Source organism: Oncorhynchus gorbuscha, linkage group LG08, assembly GCF_021184085.1.
Source record: "Oncorhynchus gorbuscha isolate QuinsamMale2020 ecotype Even-year linkage group LG08, OgorEven_v1.0, whole genome shotgun sequence".
NCBI classification, from domain to species: Eukaryota; Metazoa; Chordata; class Actinopteri; order Salmoniformes; family Salmonidae; genus Oncorhynchus; species Oncorhynchus gorbuscha.
In genome coordinates, this window is record NC_060180.1 from 11,175,300 (window position 1) to 11,191,571 (window position 16,272).

The 16,272-nt window shown below is 42.7% G+C and overlaps 1 protein-coding gene across 1 annotated transcript; it reads right to left on the reverse strand.

Annotated features, from left to right (window-relative positions):
• Positions 1-8,343: 8,343 nt before the first annotated feature.
• Positions 8,344-11,007, reverse strand: LOC124040737 (protein phosphatase 1 regulatory subunit 3C-B-like). Its single transcript, XM_046357827.1, has 2 exons — positions 10,810-11,007; positions 8,344-10,365 (listed from the first exon to the last, which is right to left on the reverse strand). The coding sequence occupies exons 1-2, from the start codon at positions 10,821-10,823 to the stop codon at positions 9,390-9,392; spliced, it is 990 nt and encodes a 329-aa protein (XP_046213783.1). The 5' UTR covers positions 10,824-11,007; the 3' UTR covers positions 8,344-9,389.
• Positions 11,008-16,272: the final 5,265 nt, after the last annotated feature.

Here is a 16,272-nt window from a genome sequence, read left to right on the forward strand (position 1 = left end):
GCACCTCCTCTCCCATCGATGGAGGAGCGAGTACTCCATCATACGTCCATTCTCCACCGGATCGGGTCGGCAATGGACCAGATGATGGAGAGGATGGACCGATGGGCGGACCCCGCCGGCGTCCGGATCCGGTGCCCTGCGTCTGGCGTTCCCCAGGGAGTACAATGGAACGGCGGCTGGGTGCCAGGGGTTCCTACTACAGCTGGAGCTGTACCTGGCTACCGTTTGTCTGACTCCCTCGGGTGAGGAGAGTGTAAGCGTCCTTGTCTCCTGTCTGACGGGCCGAGCCCTGGAGTGGGCCAACGCAGTGTGGAATGGCCCAGACTCAGTGAGGGATCACTACCCCGAGTTCACCTGCCGGTTCCGGGCCATGTTCGACCACCCACCAGAGGGCCGAGCAGTGGGTGAAAGGCTGTTTCACCTGCGACAGGAGACGAGGAACGTGCAGGACTTTGCGCTAGAGTTCCTTGGCTGCCGGGGCGGGGTGGAACGACAGGGCCTTGATGGACCACTATCGCTGCAGCCTCAGGGAGGACGTCCGCAGGGAGTCCTCTCCCTCTCCCTCGACGAACTGATTGACATGTCCATATGACTGGACAACCTAATGGCTGCCCGCAGGCGTCCAGAACGGGCCCTGTTGATTCCTTCTCCAGGCCCTCCCTCCAGGGGCCACATCAAGGGGGACCGGAGGAGGAGGCTCCTCCTGCACCAGGTGTGGTCGGAGAGGACACACTGCCGATCGGTGCTGGTGGAGCTCATCTGGGAGTCGGGAAGGCAGGCAGAGCACTCCTCGTTCACCCCAGGTGAGTCAGCACCAGACTCACCCAGAGCTCCCTGTTGGCTATATGTTCTTACTAATGTATTTTTCTGTTTTTTCTCACTCTCTACAGCTTAAGGCGCTAGTCGTTTCAGGCGCAGCTGGGAACTTTATGGCTCGTGGATTAGCGTTAAGGCTAGGGATTCCCCTGGTGTTGTTAGACCAACCTTTCCCCGTGCACTCCTTAGATAGCCGACCATTAGGGTCAGGGCTGGTCAGGGAGGCCACGGTTCCACTGGACATGGTAACACAGGGGAATCATAAGGAGCGGATCAGTCTCTTCCTTATTGATTCACCCGCATTTCTAGTGGTGCTGGGAATTCCCTGGCTGGCTCATCACAATCCGGACATTTCTTGGAGACAGGGGGCTCTCCGAGGGTGGTCAGAGGAGTGTTCAGGCAGGTGCATAGGAGTTTCCATCAGTGCGACGACGGTGGAGAGTCCAGACCAGGTTTCCACTGTGCACATTCCCTCTGAATATGCCGATTTGGCTATCGCGTTCTGTAAGAAGGGGGAGACCCAATTACCACCTCATCGACGAGGGGATTGCGCGATAAACCTTCTGGTAAACGCTGCACTTCCCAGGAGTCACATGTACCCGTTGTCCCAGGAGGAGACAGTGGCTATGGAGAAATAAGTCACTGAATCTCTGGGACAGGGGTATATTCGACCCTCCATGTCACCCGTCTCCTCAAGAACGACGGAGGTCTGTGTCCATGCATTGATTAAAGAGGTCTAAATTTCATCACATTGGGGTTTAGTTACCCGCTACCTCTCATCGCCACGGTGGTGGAACAATTTCACGGGACGCGTTACTTCACAAAACTGGACCTTAGGAGTGCTTATAATCTGGTGTGTATCAGGGAGGGAGATGAGTGGAAGACCACGTTTAGTACCACATCTGGCCATTATTAGTACCTCGTCATGCCGTATGGGTTGAAGAATGCTCCAGCCATTTTTCCAATCTTTCGTAGACAAGATTCTCAGAGACCTGTACGGGCACGGGCATGGGGTGGTAGTGTATATCAATGACATACTGATCTATTCGGTCTCTGGTGCGCAAGTTACTTGGGCGACTGCTGGAGCATGACCTGTACGTCAAGGCTGAGAAATGTGTGTTCTCCAAACAAGCCGTTTCTTTCCTGGGTTATCGCATTTCCACCTCTGGGGTGGTGATAGAACGTGACCGCGTTACAGCCGTGCGTAATTGGCATACTCCGACGAAGTGTCCAGCAGGTGTTCAGTACGTGCTGCTTGTTGTCCGTGATAAGTTGATTTGATGGGCCCGTACACTACCCTTTTCAGGTCAGCCTGGGATCGAGAGGACAGTGCGGAGTCTTAGGGGGAGGTACTGGTGGCCCACGTTGGTAAAAGACGTGAGGTTTTATGTCTCCTCCTGCTCGGTGTGCACTCAGAGCAAGGCTCCTCGACACCTGCCTAGAGGGAAGTTACAGTCCCTCCCCGTTCCACAGCGGCCGTGGTCGCACTTGTCGGTGGACTTTCTCACCGACCTTCCCCTGTCTCAGGGAAACACCATGATTCTGGTTGTTGTGGATTATTTTTTTAAGTCCGTCCGTCTCTACGGGGTGCCTGAGGACATCATTTCTGATCGGGGTCCCAGGTTCACGTTCAGAGTTTGGAAGGCGTTCATGGAACGGCTGGGGGTCTCGGTCAACCTGACCTCGAGTTTCCAGCCCGAGAGTAATGGGCAGGTGGAAAGAGGTGGAAAGAGTAAACCAGGATGTGGGTAGGTTTCTGCGGTCGTATTGCCGGGACCGGCCTGGTGAGTGAGCGAGGTACGTCCCATGGGTGGAGCTAGCCCAGAACTCCCTCCTCCACTCCTCTACTAACATGTCTCTGTTCCAGTGCATGTTGGGCTACCAGCCGGTCCTGTCACAGAGGGGGGGGGGTACTGGCTCCCTTGCCTGTTCGGGAGGTGCTCGGCGGTCGCCTTCGCCGGTCTACTAGCCGCCACCGATCACTTTTTCCTTTTCTTTTCGTTTGGTCTTAAGAGGAACTAGTTTCCATTGGGCTTGTTAAACTGGTACCTATCAGATACACAGGGGACCCTGAACACATTTTACTGTGTTGACCAAAATAGCCAGAACCAACTACTGAAACAATACCTCTTTTGTCTTCTTTTTTCTAGATGGACTCCAAATAGTTTCAGTCCAGGGACTGGAGACAGGGGAGGGAGTGACATGGTTGAGCAAAAACAACCCCCCCCCCCCCCCCCGGGCCTTACTCAAAGTTGACCTATTTTTTACTGTGGGGTTATAAATCCAAACAGGCTGCAATAGACAACACTGAAGCTTGTCCCAGGATATTTACAGCGTGTTTGCAAGGTTAACCGATGTTACATTATTGGTATTTGCAGTGTCTCTGTTTTTGGATAATAAAATGTAAATGCAAGGTAAACCTAGAATCTAACCTAAAAGATGTGATGTGTTAGGTGCAGGCTTTTAAGATTTGTGGTATGGAATGCTTCATCATACAGCTGTATCACATCATTATTGTAATGTATTTGGCTTTAGATTGACTGCTATTCACCACTTAACAGCATGGGCCCCTTCTGTAAATTTCAACCGACACTGTATGTAGGTAGATTAATTGTGGCATTCAGTTCTCATGGTGCAGAGCCCTTTGGTGCAGAGCCCATAAAATATATAACATGTATTCTAATCACGCTGCGCTTTTCTCCTCTTTAAGACGAACGTGACAGATGATAATCGTTGCAAAAGGTTCTTCTACAAAGTGTTGACTCAGTGGTGTGAATACTTATGTAAATTTTAAATTTCTGCATTTCATTTTTAATACATTTACAAATATGTCTAAAAACATGTTTTCACTTTGCCATTATGGGGTATTGTGTGTACTGTAGATGGGTGAGAGGAAAAATATATATTTAATCCATTTTAAATTCAGGCTGTAACAACAGAATGTGGTTAAGTCAAGAGCTATGAATACTTTCTGAAGGCACTGTAAATGCCTTCTATGCTCGCTTCGAGGCAATTAACACTGAACCATGCATAAGAGAACCAGCTGTTCGAGACAACTGTGTGATTTCGCTCGCCCTAGCCGATGTAAGTAAGACCTTTAAACAGGTTAACATTCACAAGGCCGCGGGGCCAGGTGGATTAAATGGACGCGTACTCAGAGCATGCGCTGATCAGCTGGTAAGTGTCTTCACCGACATTTTCAACCTCTCCCTGACCATGTCTATGTTTCAAGCAGACCACCATAGTCCCTGTGCCCAAGAACGCCAAGTTAACCTGATGAACGTACTTTGGTTCGAAAAGTGCAAATCAATCCCAGAACAACAGCAAACGACCTTGTAAAGATGTTGGCGAAAACAGGTACAATAGTATCTATATCCACAGTAAAATGATTCCTATATCGACATAACCTAAAAGGCCACCCAGCAAGGAAGAAGCCACTGCTCCAAAACCACCATAAAAAGCCAGACTACGGTTTGCAACTGCACATGGGGACAAAGATCATACTTTTTGAAGAAATGTCCTCTGGTCTGATGAAACAAAAATAGAACGGTTTGGCCAGAATGACCATCATTATGTTTGGAGGAAAAATGGGGAGGCTTGCAAGCCAAAGAACACCATCCCAACTGTGAAGAACGGGGGTGGCAGCATCAGGTTGTGGGGGTGCTTTGCTGCAGGAGGGACTGATGCACTTCACAAAATAGATGGCATCATGAGGGAGGAAAACTATGTGGATATATTGAAGCCGTGCTTTTGTAACAGTATAGCTTCCGTCCCTCTCCTCGGCCCGAACCAGGGACCCTCTGCACTCAGGCAGCAGTCACGTTCGAAGCGTCGTTACCAATCACTCCACAAAAGCTGTGGCTTTTGCAAGGAGAGGGAAGGAAACTAAACTGTTACATTGATGCTGTTGACCCGGATCACTGGTTGCTACGGTAATGGAGGCGGTCATAAGGGGGGTGAGTGTAACCGATGTGAAATGGCTAGCTAGTTAGCGGTTGTGCGTGCTAATGGCGTTTCAATCGGTGAAGTCACTCACTCTGAGACCTTGAAGTAGTTGTTCCCCTTGCTCTGCAAGGGCCGTGGCTTTTGTGGCGAGATGGATAACGATGCTTCGAGAGTGTCAGTTGTTGATGTGTGCGGAGGGTCCCTGGTTCGGGGCGAGGATAGGAGAGGGGGGGAAGCTATACTGTTACACTTCTACACCTGCATTGCTTGCTGTTTGGGGTTTTAGGCTGGGTTTCTGTACAGCACTTTGATATATCAATTGATGTAAGAAGGGCTATATAAATTGATTTGATTTGACAATGACCCCAAGCATACTTCCAAAGTTGTGGCAAAATGGCTTAAGGACAACAAAGTCAAGGTATTGGAGTGGCCATCACAAAGAACTGAAAAAGTGTGTGTGAGCAAGGGGGCAAAATGACTCGGTTATACCAGCTCTGTTAGAAGGAATGGGCCATAATTCACCCAACTTACTTTATAAACAGTTTAAAGGCAATGCTACTAAATACTAATTGAGTGTATGTAAACCTTTGACCCACTGGGAATGTGATGAAAGAAATCAAATCTGAAATAAATCATTCTCTCTACTATTATTCTGACATTTCACATTCTTAAAATAAAGTGGTGATCCTAACTCACCTAAGACAGATACTTTTACGGGGATTAACTGTCAGGAATTGTGAAAAACTGAATTGAAATGTATTTGGCTAAGGTGTATGTAAACTTCTGACTTCAACTGTCAACAAGTTATCATCATTGTGTATTTATTATTCTATTATTTTTTGTCTATATTTCTATTTTCTCTGTGCCCATTGTTGAAAATCATTTCCCTGTTTTGCCCCATTTACATCTTGACGTGTTTCATTACACCGTACGTCATCTTCACGGAGTCTTGACCTGCTACTGAATGGACAAGTGTAGTGTTTGTAAGGAGAGACTGTCTCTTGTCAGAGATCACATTTATTTAGGGAGATTGCAAAATATTACCTTTTTTATTCAAGACAGGATAAATATATTGTTTCAGGTGATAATAAAACGTGTTTTGTTTAGTTACTTTTTCCTCAACTTGTTTGTCTATCTTTAAAGCAAGTCAAGCTAGCTAGCACTGCGGAGCAGTTAACTAGCTAGCTAAAGGCTAGGCTAGGTTGGAGATGCCATTGTAGCTAGCGACCTTCACCTAATAATTATCATCAAAAACAAACATCATTGACATCACAATAAACCTAAACGGGAGGCAACAGTCATATAATATAATTGGCTTAACAGAGAATGCGAATTATTTAACATCACTATTAAAATAGTACTCACTTATAGGAATGGGTAATTGTTTACAAGTTGATAGCTATCCCATAAAGCAATCACCAAAAACCACATATTTTCATGTTCTTCTGTGGTTTGGTAACCTTCTGTTCTTTGACGGACTCTGGCTGGACTGGAGATGATGCAAAGTTTGAAAAATGTCTAATTATGCCGCGTCCGTCTTCGCAACAGAGCCTTCAACCGCACTCCATTATGGACGTCCCCATTGAAATGCAAGACATTCGGTGCAACTTAACGGAGTGCTTATGGGTATTGTGAACGAGGCTTTCATCTACTCCTGTTACGGAGCATGTGACAAATACAATTTTATTTTATTTGACCTTGGTCATTTATCGGTGTCATTATGTTGTTTTCCTTGGAACAGACTGGATGGAACAATGTGTCTGGATAGAATTCCTTGCCTATTATTGTCAGAAGTGAGTTCTCTGTTCAACATCATTTTTTATTTGTAGTTACGAAACAAAATAGTATTTTGGTTCCACCAGAATTTCAGAGAAAATAATGAATCTCTTCTTATCAACCTCCCACCCATTGTTATGAACCACCACAATGCTATTTTCATGTCTGGATGATGGCAAAACACACCATGTAGTAAATACCAACATCCACACCGGGTCTAGGTACATTTTGTAGGTGTGATCCATTGTAAACCACTTCAGTTTTGGTGCTGTTTATGAACTGCATATTAACTATATGTTTCTATTATATCTGCAATTGAATGGTGGCTGGGTTCATGTGCCTTGTGAGATTATCATTAACTAACCTGTACCATAGATAACACTGAGCAGAGCACGCAAAGCCTCCTTGGGTCACAGTATGATGAAACAAATTATGTCCAACTGATTAGCTGGAACAGTTCAAAATTACAATTTACAAGTCAAATTAGATGCATAAAATTGAGCCTTGAGGACTCCTTATGAAAACTGTTTTTATCAATAAAACTACTGTTGAAAACTACTGGACAAAAATACCTTCACCAGGTGAAAATGTAGGTTATATTTGTATTGGTTGTGGACCTCTGTTCAAAACACACAACTATTTTTTTGTTTTCATGCACCTAGTCCCATGTAAAGATTACCTTAAAAGGGTCTGTTTGTTTTTAGCATATTATACTACAGATGTAGGATCGTAATTTGAGCAAGTTTGCTAAAGCAGGAAAATAATTTCGGCAACAACAGGAAATGTGAATTATTATGTTGGTTCAAGTCTGAAATTTAAAAGTAGAAATTACAGACTTCAGAACCTTTTTAAACCTCAAATACACCACAAGTTTCAAATGCCCTGCATTGCATGAATGTTCTACTGGAACAGGGTGATCAAATTAAGATCCAACATTTGTAAATGGGAGGGGTGCATTGCTTTTACGTTCTTATTGCATGATTGCTATCAGGTTAACCTCAAGTAGTCATCAGTGCTCCGTTAATATTTCACTTACAGTATATTTGACCGACTGACGTGCGTTTTACTGGATGTTTCAAGGCGAGTCTGATATAATATACAGTAGTGAATGCTTCTTGTGTTTTTTTTACAGTAATGCCTCTTGCAGGAAGATATGTTATTGTGTCATCATCCATAATGTAAAGTTTATCAGGAGGTTTCAGGATATTGGTATCATTCAGGGGCTGGTGAGCAGTCTTATCCTGGGGGCTCTTCCTGTTGAGGCAGAGGAGTTATTATGTGTCCTGCTGGGTATGATTCTGCACAGGAAACTGACTGGAGTCAGACAACACTTTAATTTACATTCCACTGACAAAATAATGCATGGGCATATCACTACCTCTGAAAGAAGAGAAGGATGAGAATATAACTTGGTTCACCTCCTCCCCTGTAAATGTATGAAATTATTTATGTAATAACCAATGACACACTGAAACTTGAAGGCTCCCCTATTGTATGAACTAGCTATGTAATATCCAGCTGTGTGTTTCTACACTGCTCTAACACCAAGGTGTCGCAAGACTGGGATTTCCTTTCAGCACTCCTCTGGCATGAGCGGTCAACAGACAACTATTTGTCATGCTGCTGACCAAGGTGGAAAATGGAGTCTGTAGTAGGGGTATGACTTCAACCCTCTCCGATGCCTCACAGTCAAAGCCAGTTGTTTAAAACGTGTCAGTGACACGAAGAGAGCTTTGCCATTATTAGGCCCTGCATTGTGGCATACCCCTGAAGAGGTGATGAAAAAGTGACTAGGGATCATGAATGTTTTGTACAATATAACATTTTATTTCTAAAAAGATCACATACACTTTAAGCACACATTCAAGAGCACAATAACCAACCTTTTTTCACAGTAATAATATAAAATAGTGTACATACATACTTCAGCCACACCACTGCTCAACACTCACACCAGAATTACACGTAGAGAAATAAGAACAATCACCATTCATAGAGCCCAGTTAAACATGTAATAGGTCCACCACAAGGCGTAGTTCTGTAATACTGACTTAACATTATCAGGGCACTTATTGGGAAAGAAAAACATACCAGCATTAACTCCTGTATGAGACAACAGGCCGTGATAATTACATTTCCTGATTGTATCTTATCAATACAACTTCACATTGCATCAAATACAATAATAAGCATTTGAAAAGAGATACATGAGACAGCAATGTTGAGAAATCAAATGACACGAGTCTTCATTAAAAACATATATTTTGAAGGTACAAAGGATGTTGAAGGTACATTTTATAATTTGCCTTATTTACTGAGAAATGTATATACATTTGTATTTTATTTTTTCACAGATGGATGATACCACTCTTACCCTTCAATATGAAGGACATCCCATTGGTCCGATCCCACCACATACTGTATGTATGGAAATCAGGAAGTTCATCTCAATCAGTGCATTTGCTTACGATAAATTCCAACCTTGAAAATGGGCTAATACCAGGTTACAGATTGTCAAACTTAAATTTCAATGGATATTTGTTTTATAACAAGAAGGATATTGAGAAGGCACTAACTTACTTTACACAAGAATCACATGTAAAATAAAAAATCTAATCAATTGCCTCCATCTCTCTGATCATATTAAGAAAGTATCTCTATAGTAACCAAATAGCAGTAGAAACTAGCCATGGTCCATTTTTCCATACACTTTTTATTTCTTGATGTGCTTCATTGCATTCAAAGCAGCTTTTGACATTTTAAGATAAGTTATGTCACGAGTACTGCTATCCCTCTGCTCCATGTGTATCCCTGTTATAACTCTTCACTGTAGCTGAAAGTCTTCCCTAATTTCACCAGTAGTTGGCACCATTCTCAATTCGGCCCCAGCTTTGCAACCCAGGAAAGAGTCCACTTGATGAGCGAGGACTTGCAAACTGGTCAAACCCCATCTCCAGTAGTTTACTGGAGTTCTTGTGCTCTTCTGGTTTCTTACGCTCAACAGGGGTTTTGGGCATTGTTTTCACATCGTCTCCATTCCACCCAATTGGTTTGAGAATGTAGTTTTTACCGTCATTATTGTCCCAGAAAACCTGGTCTTTGCTTCTGAAGCATATGCAGAATTCGACTCTGTTATAAGGAGGTACGTAACGGGGCAGTTTGAAGACAAAGGCGAATGTGTCTGTGTCCTGGCAACTGTAGACGTTGTTCATAAAGGTGCAGTCAATGTCTGTGTAGGTTTTCCATGAGTCAACAGTTACCCGGACATGGACAGATTTCTCAAAGCCAAGGTTTCGGACTTTCACGGTGCCCGTGAGTGACTTATCCTGCAGTGTGCAGTTTTCCAGGCACACAGAATTCTTCAACAGCCGGTTCCGGAAGGCCAGATAGTCTGCAGCGGGTTGGGGAAAGTCCAGCGCCAGGCTTCGCTTGGTGCAGATCTTCAGCTCCATGGTGGCATTCTCCAGGTCTATGAGGTCAAATGGAAAGTTGGACAGCGCAGGCTCCTCATCAAACTTTGAAAAGACGTGGATGGCTGTGAGGGACATGCCTTTGGAGTCGGCGAAGACCACTCTCTTCTTGCCCTTTGAGGTCTTCATGGTTGTCTTGGGGCTCTTCCAGACCAGACTGGAGCCCTCCAAAGGCCTCTGGGAGCAGATGCAGGGCTGTAGGGGCTTGTAGTGGTTTGCCCGGTTCCTGGCCCTCAAGTCCTCATGGGAACTGAGGAAGCTATGGAGAGGTGGCGAGTGTGTGATATACATGCGCATAGCGATGTCTACAGGCATAACAGGAACCGGCATTGCTGATGAATTTAATACGTGGAGGTACCTGAGGAAGGGGGAACAAACAGAATGTATTTTAATAAAGTCCTTCAATATTTTTTCTTCAGGTCTTTTGAGGTCCCAAAATGTCTTCATCTAAATGTGTTCATTATACATTTCACTATATTATACAGGTCAATGTCTAGGTACGTAACAGGGCTCCGTTAAGTACCTACTAAATGTATGTTTTTTAGTCTCATGATATTACATGGCAGTCATCATTTTGGAAGAACATCTACTTCACCAGAAAAGTTGTTGCCAACATAGATTTTTGTTCAGCTCACATGATCGTGCTATTCCTAAAATCTAAATGAAAACCAAAAACATTTTAAAATGATCAATACAATATTTTATTCTGCTTACAAATTGAGAACCCATCCAAATGAGTTATTGCCTTGAACTGCAAACATCTACTTTAAGACTACATTTTAAAAAAAACAATGATCCTTACCTCGTGGCACTCATTTGAAAAATGAAGAGAGAGGTTCCAAGACAAAGATGATTGAACAAGATATGCTTTAAAATGTACTGTAATAACGAGTTTTGTTCAAGTATCTTGTCATGAATTCATAACTTGCAGTCAGTAGTGTTGAGCAGGCATGCCCCCCTTGCTCTCTCTGAAGTTCAGTCTCCCAATGCATGAGAGCCAGTGATTTCAACTGCAATTTCGAGCCAATTTGCATATTTTGCTCACATAGTTTCTCACACAACCAATCAGAGAAACTATGCATTGGACTCTAGCCAACCCACATGGAGTTTTGCATTTGAGGGGGGCCAGTTTGGGTTACTCATACTGACACTTTCTATTTTAGAATCATTGTAGACCTCTGCTGGTATTGATCGTGTGCTGCAGACAATTCACTATTTCTGGTTCATGTGTTTAACAGGGGATATCTAGTCAGTTGTACAACTGAATGCATTCAACTGAAATGTGTCTCCCTCATTAACCCAACCCTTCTGAATCAGAGAGTTTAAAATTGAAAAAAATATGAATGAGACAGAAGTTAGGCATGTCTTTTAAATGGAAAAGAAATATGATTTTAGCTAATCTCAGTTTAATGATTTTATCTCCCCCTAGAGATAAAATCAAGTGCATTTTGAGAAGCCATTTGGGGATTTTCTTTTGATCAATTGTTTGCAAGAGTGCTATTTAAAGTGTATTTACTGACTTAATTGGTTTTGGGCCATAGACATAAGTTAAGTATTATACATCCTCTAAGACAAAATTAATCGATTTGAATCTCTTTGATATAAGATCTAAAGCCACGTTCTAACAATAAACAGATAATAATATAGTCACGCTGGTCGCCAAACCTATCTTAAATTCTAGATTAAATCGAGGCTACAGTGTCCATAAAGATGGGTTGCCATGTACGCAGTGTTCCTGCAAATTGGGCTACTTTGAAAAGGATGTGACGTGAAAATGCATTGGTCACGGGTGTCGGGTTTTGGGGCTACTTTTACGTCACCGCGGCACCTATGGTATTTCTCTATGGGAAAAAAAGATTTCCCTGTGACCCGCTGCTGCTGACTATCAGGCAGTGAGGCAGACTGTTGCTGAGTGAGTGAGCTAGTGAGTGGTGGGGAGGACCTAAAGGGGTGGGTGTGTGTGTTTGTTGAGAAAGCACTGCAGCAGGCAGCTCAGTCCAATATTGGCTGAGTCAGGTGAGTGAGAGGAGCCAGAGCAGTACTCTAAGTCCAGTTGGCTATTTAGATCGTCTTTATGGAAACACTTATTTTTCCATAAAACATATTCACATGCTAGAACTGCTCCGCATCAAGGAATAATGACAGCAAAGCACTTGAAAACGACTCGATAAATTCACTTGGACGTGGTTTAAACTCCATTCTAATGTCTACTTTGCTTATGGAAAACGGCATCAAAAAAAGTGTTTTAAGCATGGTCAGTCCTTGGGTCTCGTGGCTGCTCACGATGAAATTGGAAATGGAAGTTATGGAACTCCCTGGCGTGCTTCTGTTGTGAAACTGACATTAAATATGGATAATGATACATTTGCATCTGTTAGTAGTAATCTGCATAGTCATTTATACTGTATGCCATTGTAGGCCACTGTAGGCTACCATTTCATACAATAAATATGTTCAAATTATGATATCACTGGAATCATTGCAAATCCATTTGTGCCACTTGTGTAACCTACCTGGAGCAGCCAAACGGATTTAATAAAAATCATGTAACTTCAGTTTGTTGTTGTAGCCTTTTAGGAGTGGGACAGCCCCAGTAGCAATTATTAGTGGCAATGTTTAGTTAATTGAATTTGAAGTTATCAAAGCTCTGTCGCAATTGCCAATCAGTTGTTAGAACGCATTAGATTGACAAAAATAGTCCGTCAGATTAGGCTACAGGTGATTGAAATTATGACTCTATTGGGATCAGAAGCTCTTCTTACCTCGAAGTCACCTCGCTATTCATGTTGAATAAATGAGTCTTGACAATTTGAACTAAGCAAAGTTCAGTCTACATCTACATCTACATACATTTTGCAGACTATCTGAAACGGGATGTAGGTCTATCAGGGGCTATAGACTCCCTGCATCTAGCTAAGCAAACCATGGCACATAATGGCTCAATTGACAGAAAATTGCCTAACATTAGTCTTTTAAAGTTTGTTCAAGTGTTTCTAGCTCAGAGAACCTATCTGGCTGACCGACTGGTCCTATATATTATTTTAATTGCAGGACACTGTAAAGTCCATTATTCACCCGAAGAGTATGAAATAGGCTTTTTGAAAAGGTTTGACTCCTAAGTAACCTGAATCCTAAGGTTTGATTCCTAGACAACCTGTACTTCAAACATTGTTTGAAGTACAATAAACCAACATAGCTACTGTAGTAGGTCAACGGATGTGTGCTGGAAAACCTTGGTAGAGCATGGGTGGAGTAGGCATTGTTTGTGCTCATGTGAATTTCCGTTCTTTTTCGGCTTCAGACCAATGCCTACTTCTCACATATTTTGGAGGTTTTAAATTAGTATATAGAAATCAGTCATCAAATCACTGTGTGTGTTTTCCTATTCTTTAAATTGAATGAATATATTTGATGTTAAAAGATTGTTCAGGATGGCAACTTAATTCCCTTCAATATTTGGGCCGTAGCAAGCTCCTTCATCAAAGCACTATTACAAAACATTTGCAAGGATACCTGTGGGCATGTACAGTGCCTTGCGAAAGTATTCGGCCCCCTTGAACTTTGCAACCTTTTGCCACATTTCAGGCTTCAAACATAAAGATATAAAACTGTATTTTTTGTGAAGAATCAACAACAAGTCGGACACAATCATGAAGTGGAACGACATTTATTGGATATTTCAAACTTTTTTAACAAATCAAAAACTGAAAAATTGGGCGTGCAAAATTATTCAGCCCCCTTAAGTTAATACTTTGTAGCGCCACCTTTTGCTGCGATTACAGCTGTAAGTCGCTTGGGGTATGTCTCTATCAGTTTTGCACATCGAGAGACTGAATTTTTTTCCCATTCCTCCTTGTAAAACAGCTCGAGCTCAGTGAGGTTGGATGGAGAGCATTTGTGAACAGCAGTTTTCAGTTCTTTCCACAGATTCTCGATTGGATTCAGGTCTGGACTTTGACTTGGCCATTCTAACACCTGGATATGTTTATTTTTGAACCATTCCATTGTAGATTTTGCTTTATGTTTTGGATCATTGTCTTGTTGGAAGACAAATCTCCGTCCCAGTCTCAGGTCTTTTGCAGACTCCATCAGGTTTTCTTCCAGAATGGTCCTGTATTTGGCTCCATCATCTTCCCATCAATTTTAACCATCTTCCCTGTCCATGCTGAAGAAAAGCAGGCCCAAACCATGATGCTAACACCACCATGTTTGTCAGTGGGGATGGTGTGTTCAGGGTGATGAGCTGTGTTGCTTTTACGCCAAACATAACGTTTTGCATTGTTGCCAAAAAGTTCAATTTTGGTTTCATCTGACCAGAGCACCTTCTTCCACATGTTTGGTGTGTCTCCCAGGTGGCTTGTGGCAAACTTTAAACAACACTTTTTATGGATATCTTTCAGAAATGGCTTTCTTCTTGCCACTCTTCCATAAAGGCCAGATTTGTGCAATATACGACTGATTGTTGTCCTATGGACAGTGTCCCACCTCAGCTGTAGATCTCTGCAGTTTATCCAGAGTGATCATGGGCCTCTTGGCTGCATCTCTGATCAGTCTTCTCCTTGTATGAGCTGAAAGTTTAGAGGGACGGCCAGGTCTTGGTCGATTTGCAGTGGTCTGATACTCCTTCCATTTCAATATTATCTCTTGCACAGTGCTCCTTGGGATGTTTAAAGCTTGGGAAATCTTTTTGTATCCAAATCCGGCTTTAAACTTCTTCACAACAGTATCTCGGACCTGCCTGGTGTATTCCTTGTTCTTCATGATGCTCTCTGCGCTTTTAACGGACCTCTGAGACTATCACAGTGCAGGTGCATTTATACGGAGACTTGATTACACACAGGTGGATTGTATTTATCATTATTAGTCATTTAGGTCAACATTGGATCATTCAGAGATCCTCACTGAACTTCTGGAGAGAGTTTGCTGCACTGAAAGTAAAGGGGCTGAATAATTTTGCACGCCCAATTTTTCATTTTTTGATTTGTTAAAAACGTTTGAAATATCCAATAAATGTTGTTCCACTTCATGATTGTGTCCCACTAGTTGTTGATTCTTCACAAAAAAAATACAGTTTTATATTTTTATGTTTGAAGCCTGAAATGTGGCAAAAGGTCGCAAAGTTCAAAGGGGCCGAATACTTTCGCAAGGCACTGTATAGTGAATGCTTTATGTGTTGTAGTTGCCAGTTATTTTGCTCATGGTCATGGTAGTTAGGTATCTGTACTCATAGATTACATTCATGGTTTAATAAATATACACATGTTCAGATATGGCAAAATAAATCTAATACTTGAAAACAAAGTCAAATTAAAAAGATATAGGAATACCAGTATGTCATGAATAGTCCAAATGTTTCTGTATTAATTTTGCCATACTAATAGCTGAGGTAATTATGTTCATTCAATGCTTTATAATCATTAATATAAATTAATTTAATATGAAAAGAAGAATTGAAAGGACGCAACCATTTTGGAGGACCTGGCTGAAGATCCACAGTATAACAGCCATTTGGGAGTTGGTGGTGTTGAGTACTGGCCCTGAGCATTCAGAGATGTGTATCCCAACCAGAGATGTATATGAGGTTTGTGTAATACTGCATGCTCCTGAGTTGGATAGTATAAATATTGCAATGTCCTTATCCCTGACCATTACAGATGATCAATGGGAGTGGGACAGCCCCAGTTGCATCTTTCTCCACAGTGGCTCCACTCACATTAGATAGACACTCACATGGGCCAACACCACTATCAGTCTTCCACTGTGTGTTTAACTTGACCTCCAGCCACATAGTTATTTTAAACAGGTGTGGAATCCGCTAATTCATCCATATCAGCAATTGCCGATCAAAACTAGCCTATTTGTTTATGGTCAGGGATACTGGATTGAGCAACGTTGCAACACAAACCTGGCAAAAAATTGAGAAGTTCTGACACCCTGAAAGTCCAGTCAATGACTTATGGTTTTTCCGATAGGTCAGTTGGCATGGTTAGGTTACTGCCTGCCCACCCACTGACCTTGCAGTGCTTCGTGGCCTGGTAGTCAGGAGAGGATCGCTCTTGCTGATTGGCTGAAATCTGTGATATGCTTGGCTGATGAAACGTCTCTTTCTTTGCCCTGACACCAGCGGTAATACATGTAAATCATGTTGTAGGCAGTAGCAAGTTGTAGGCAGTAGCACATTGAGGAAGGACTTTAACTTCAACCAAAGGTGTCACACTCCTTACAGAGTATAACAGAAAATAACAGAATACCAAGCCCTCCACAA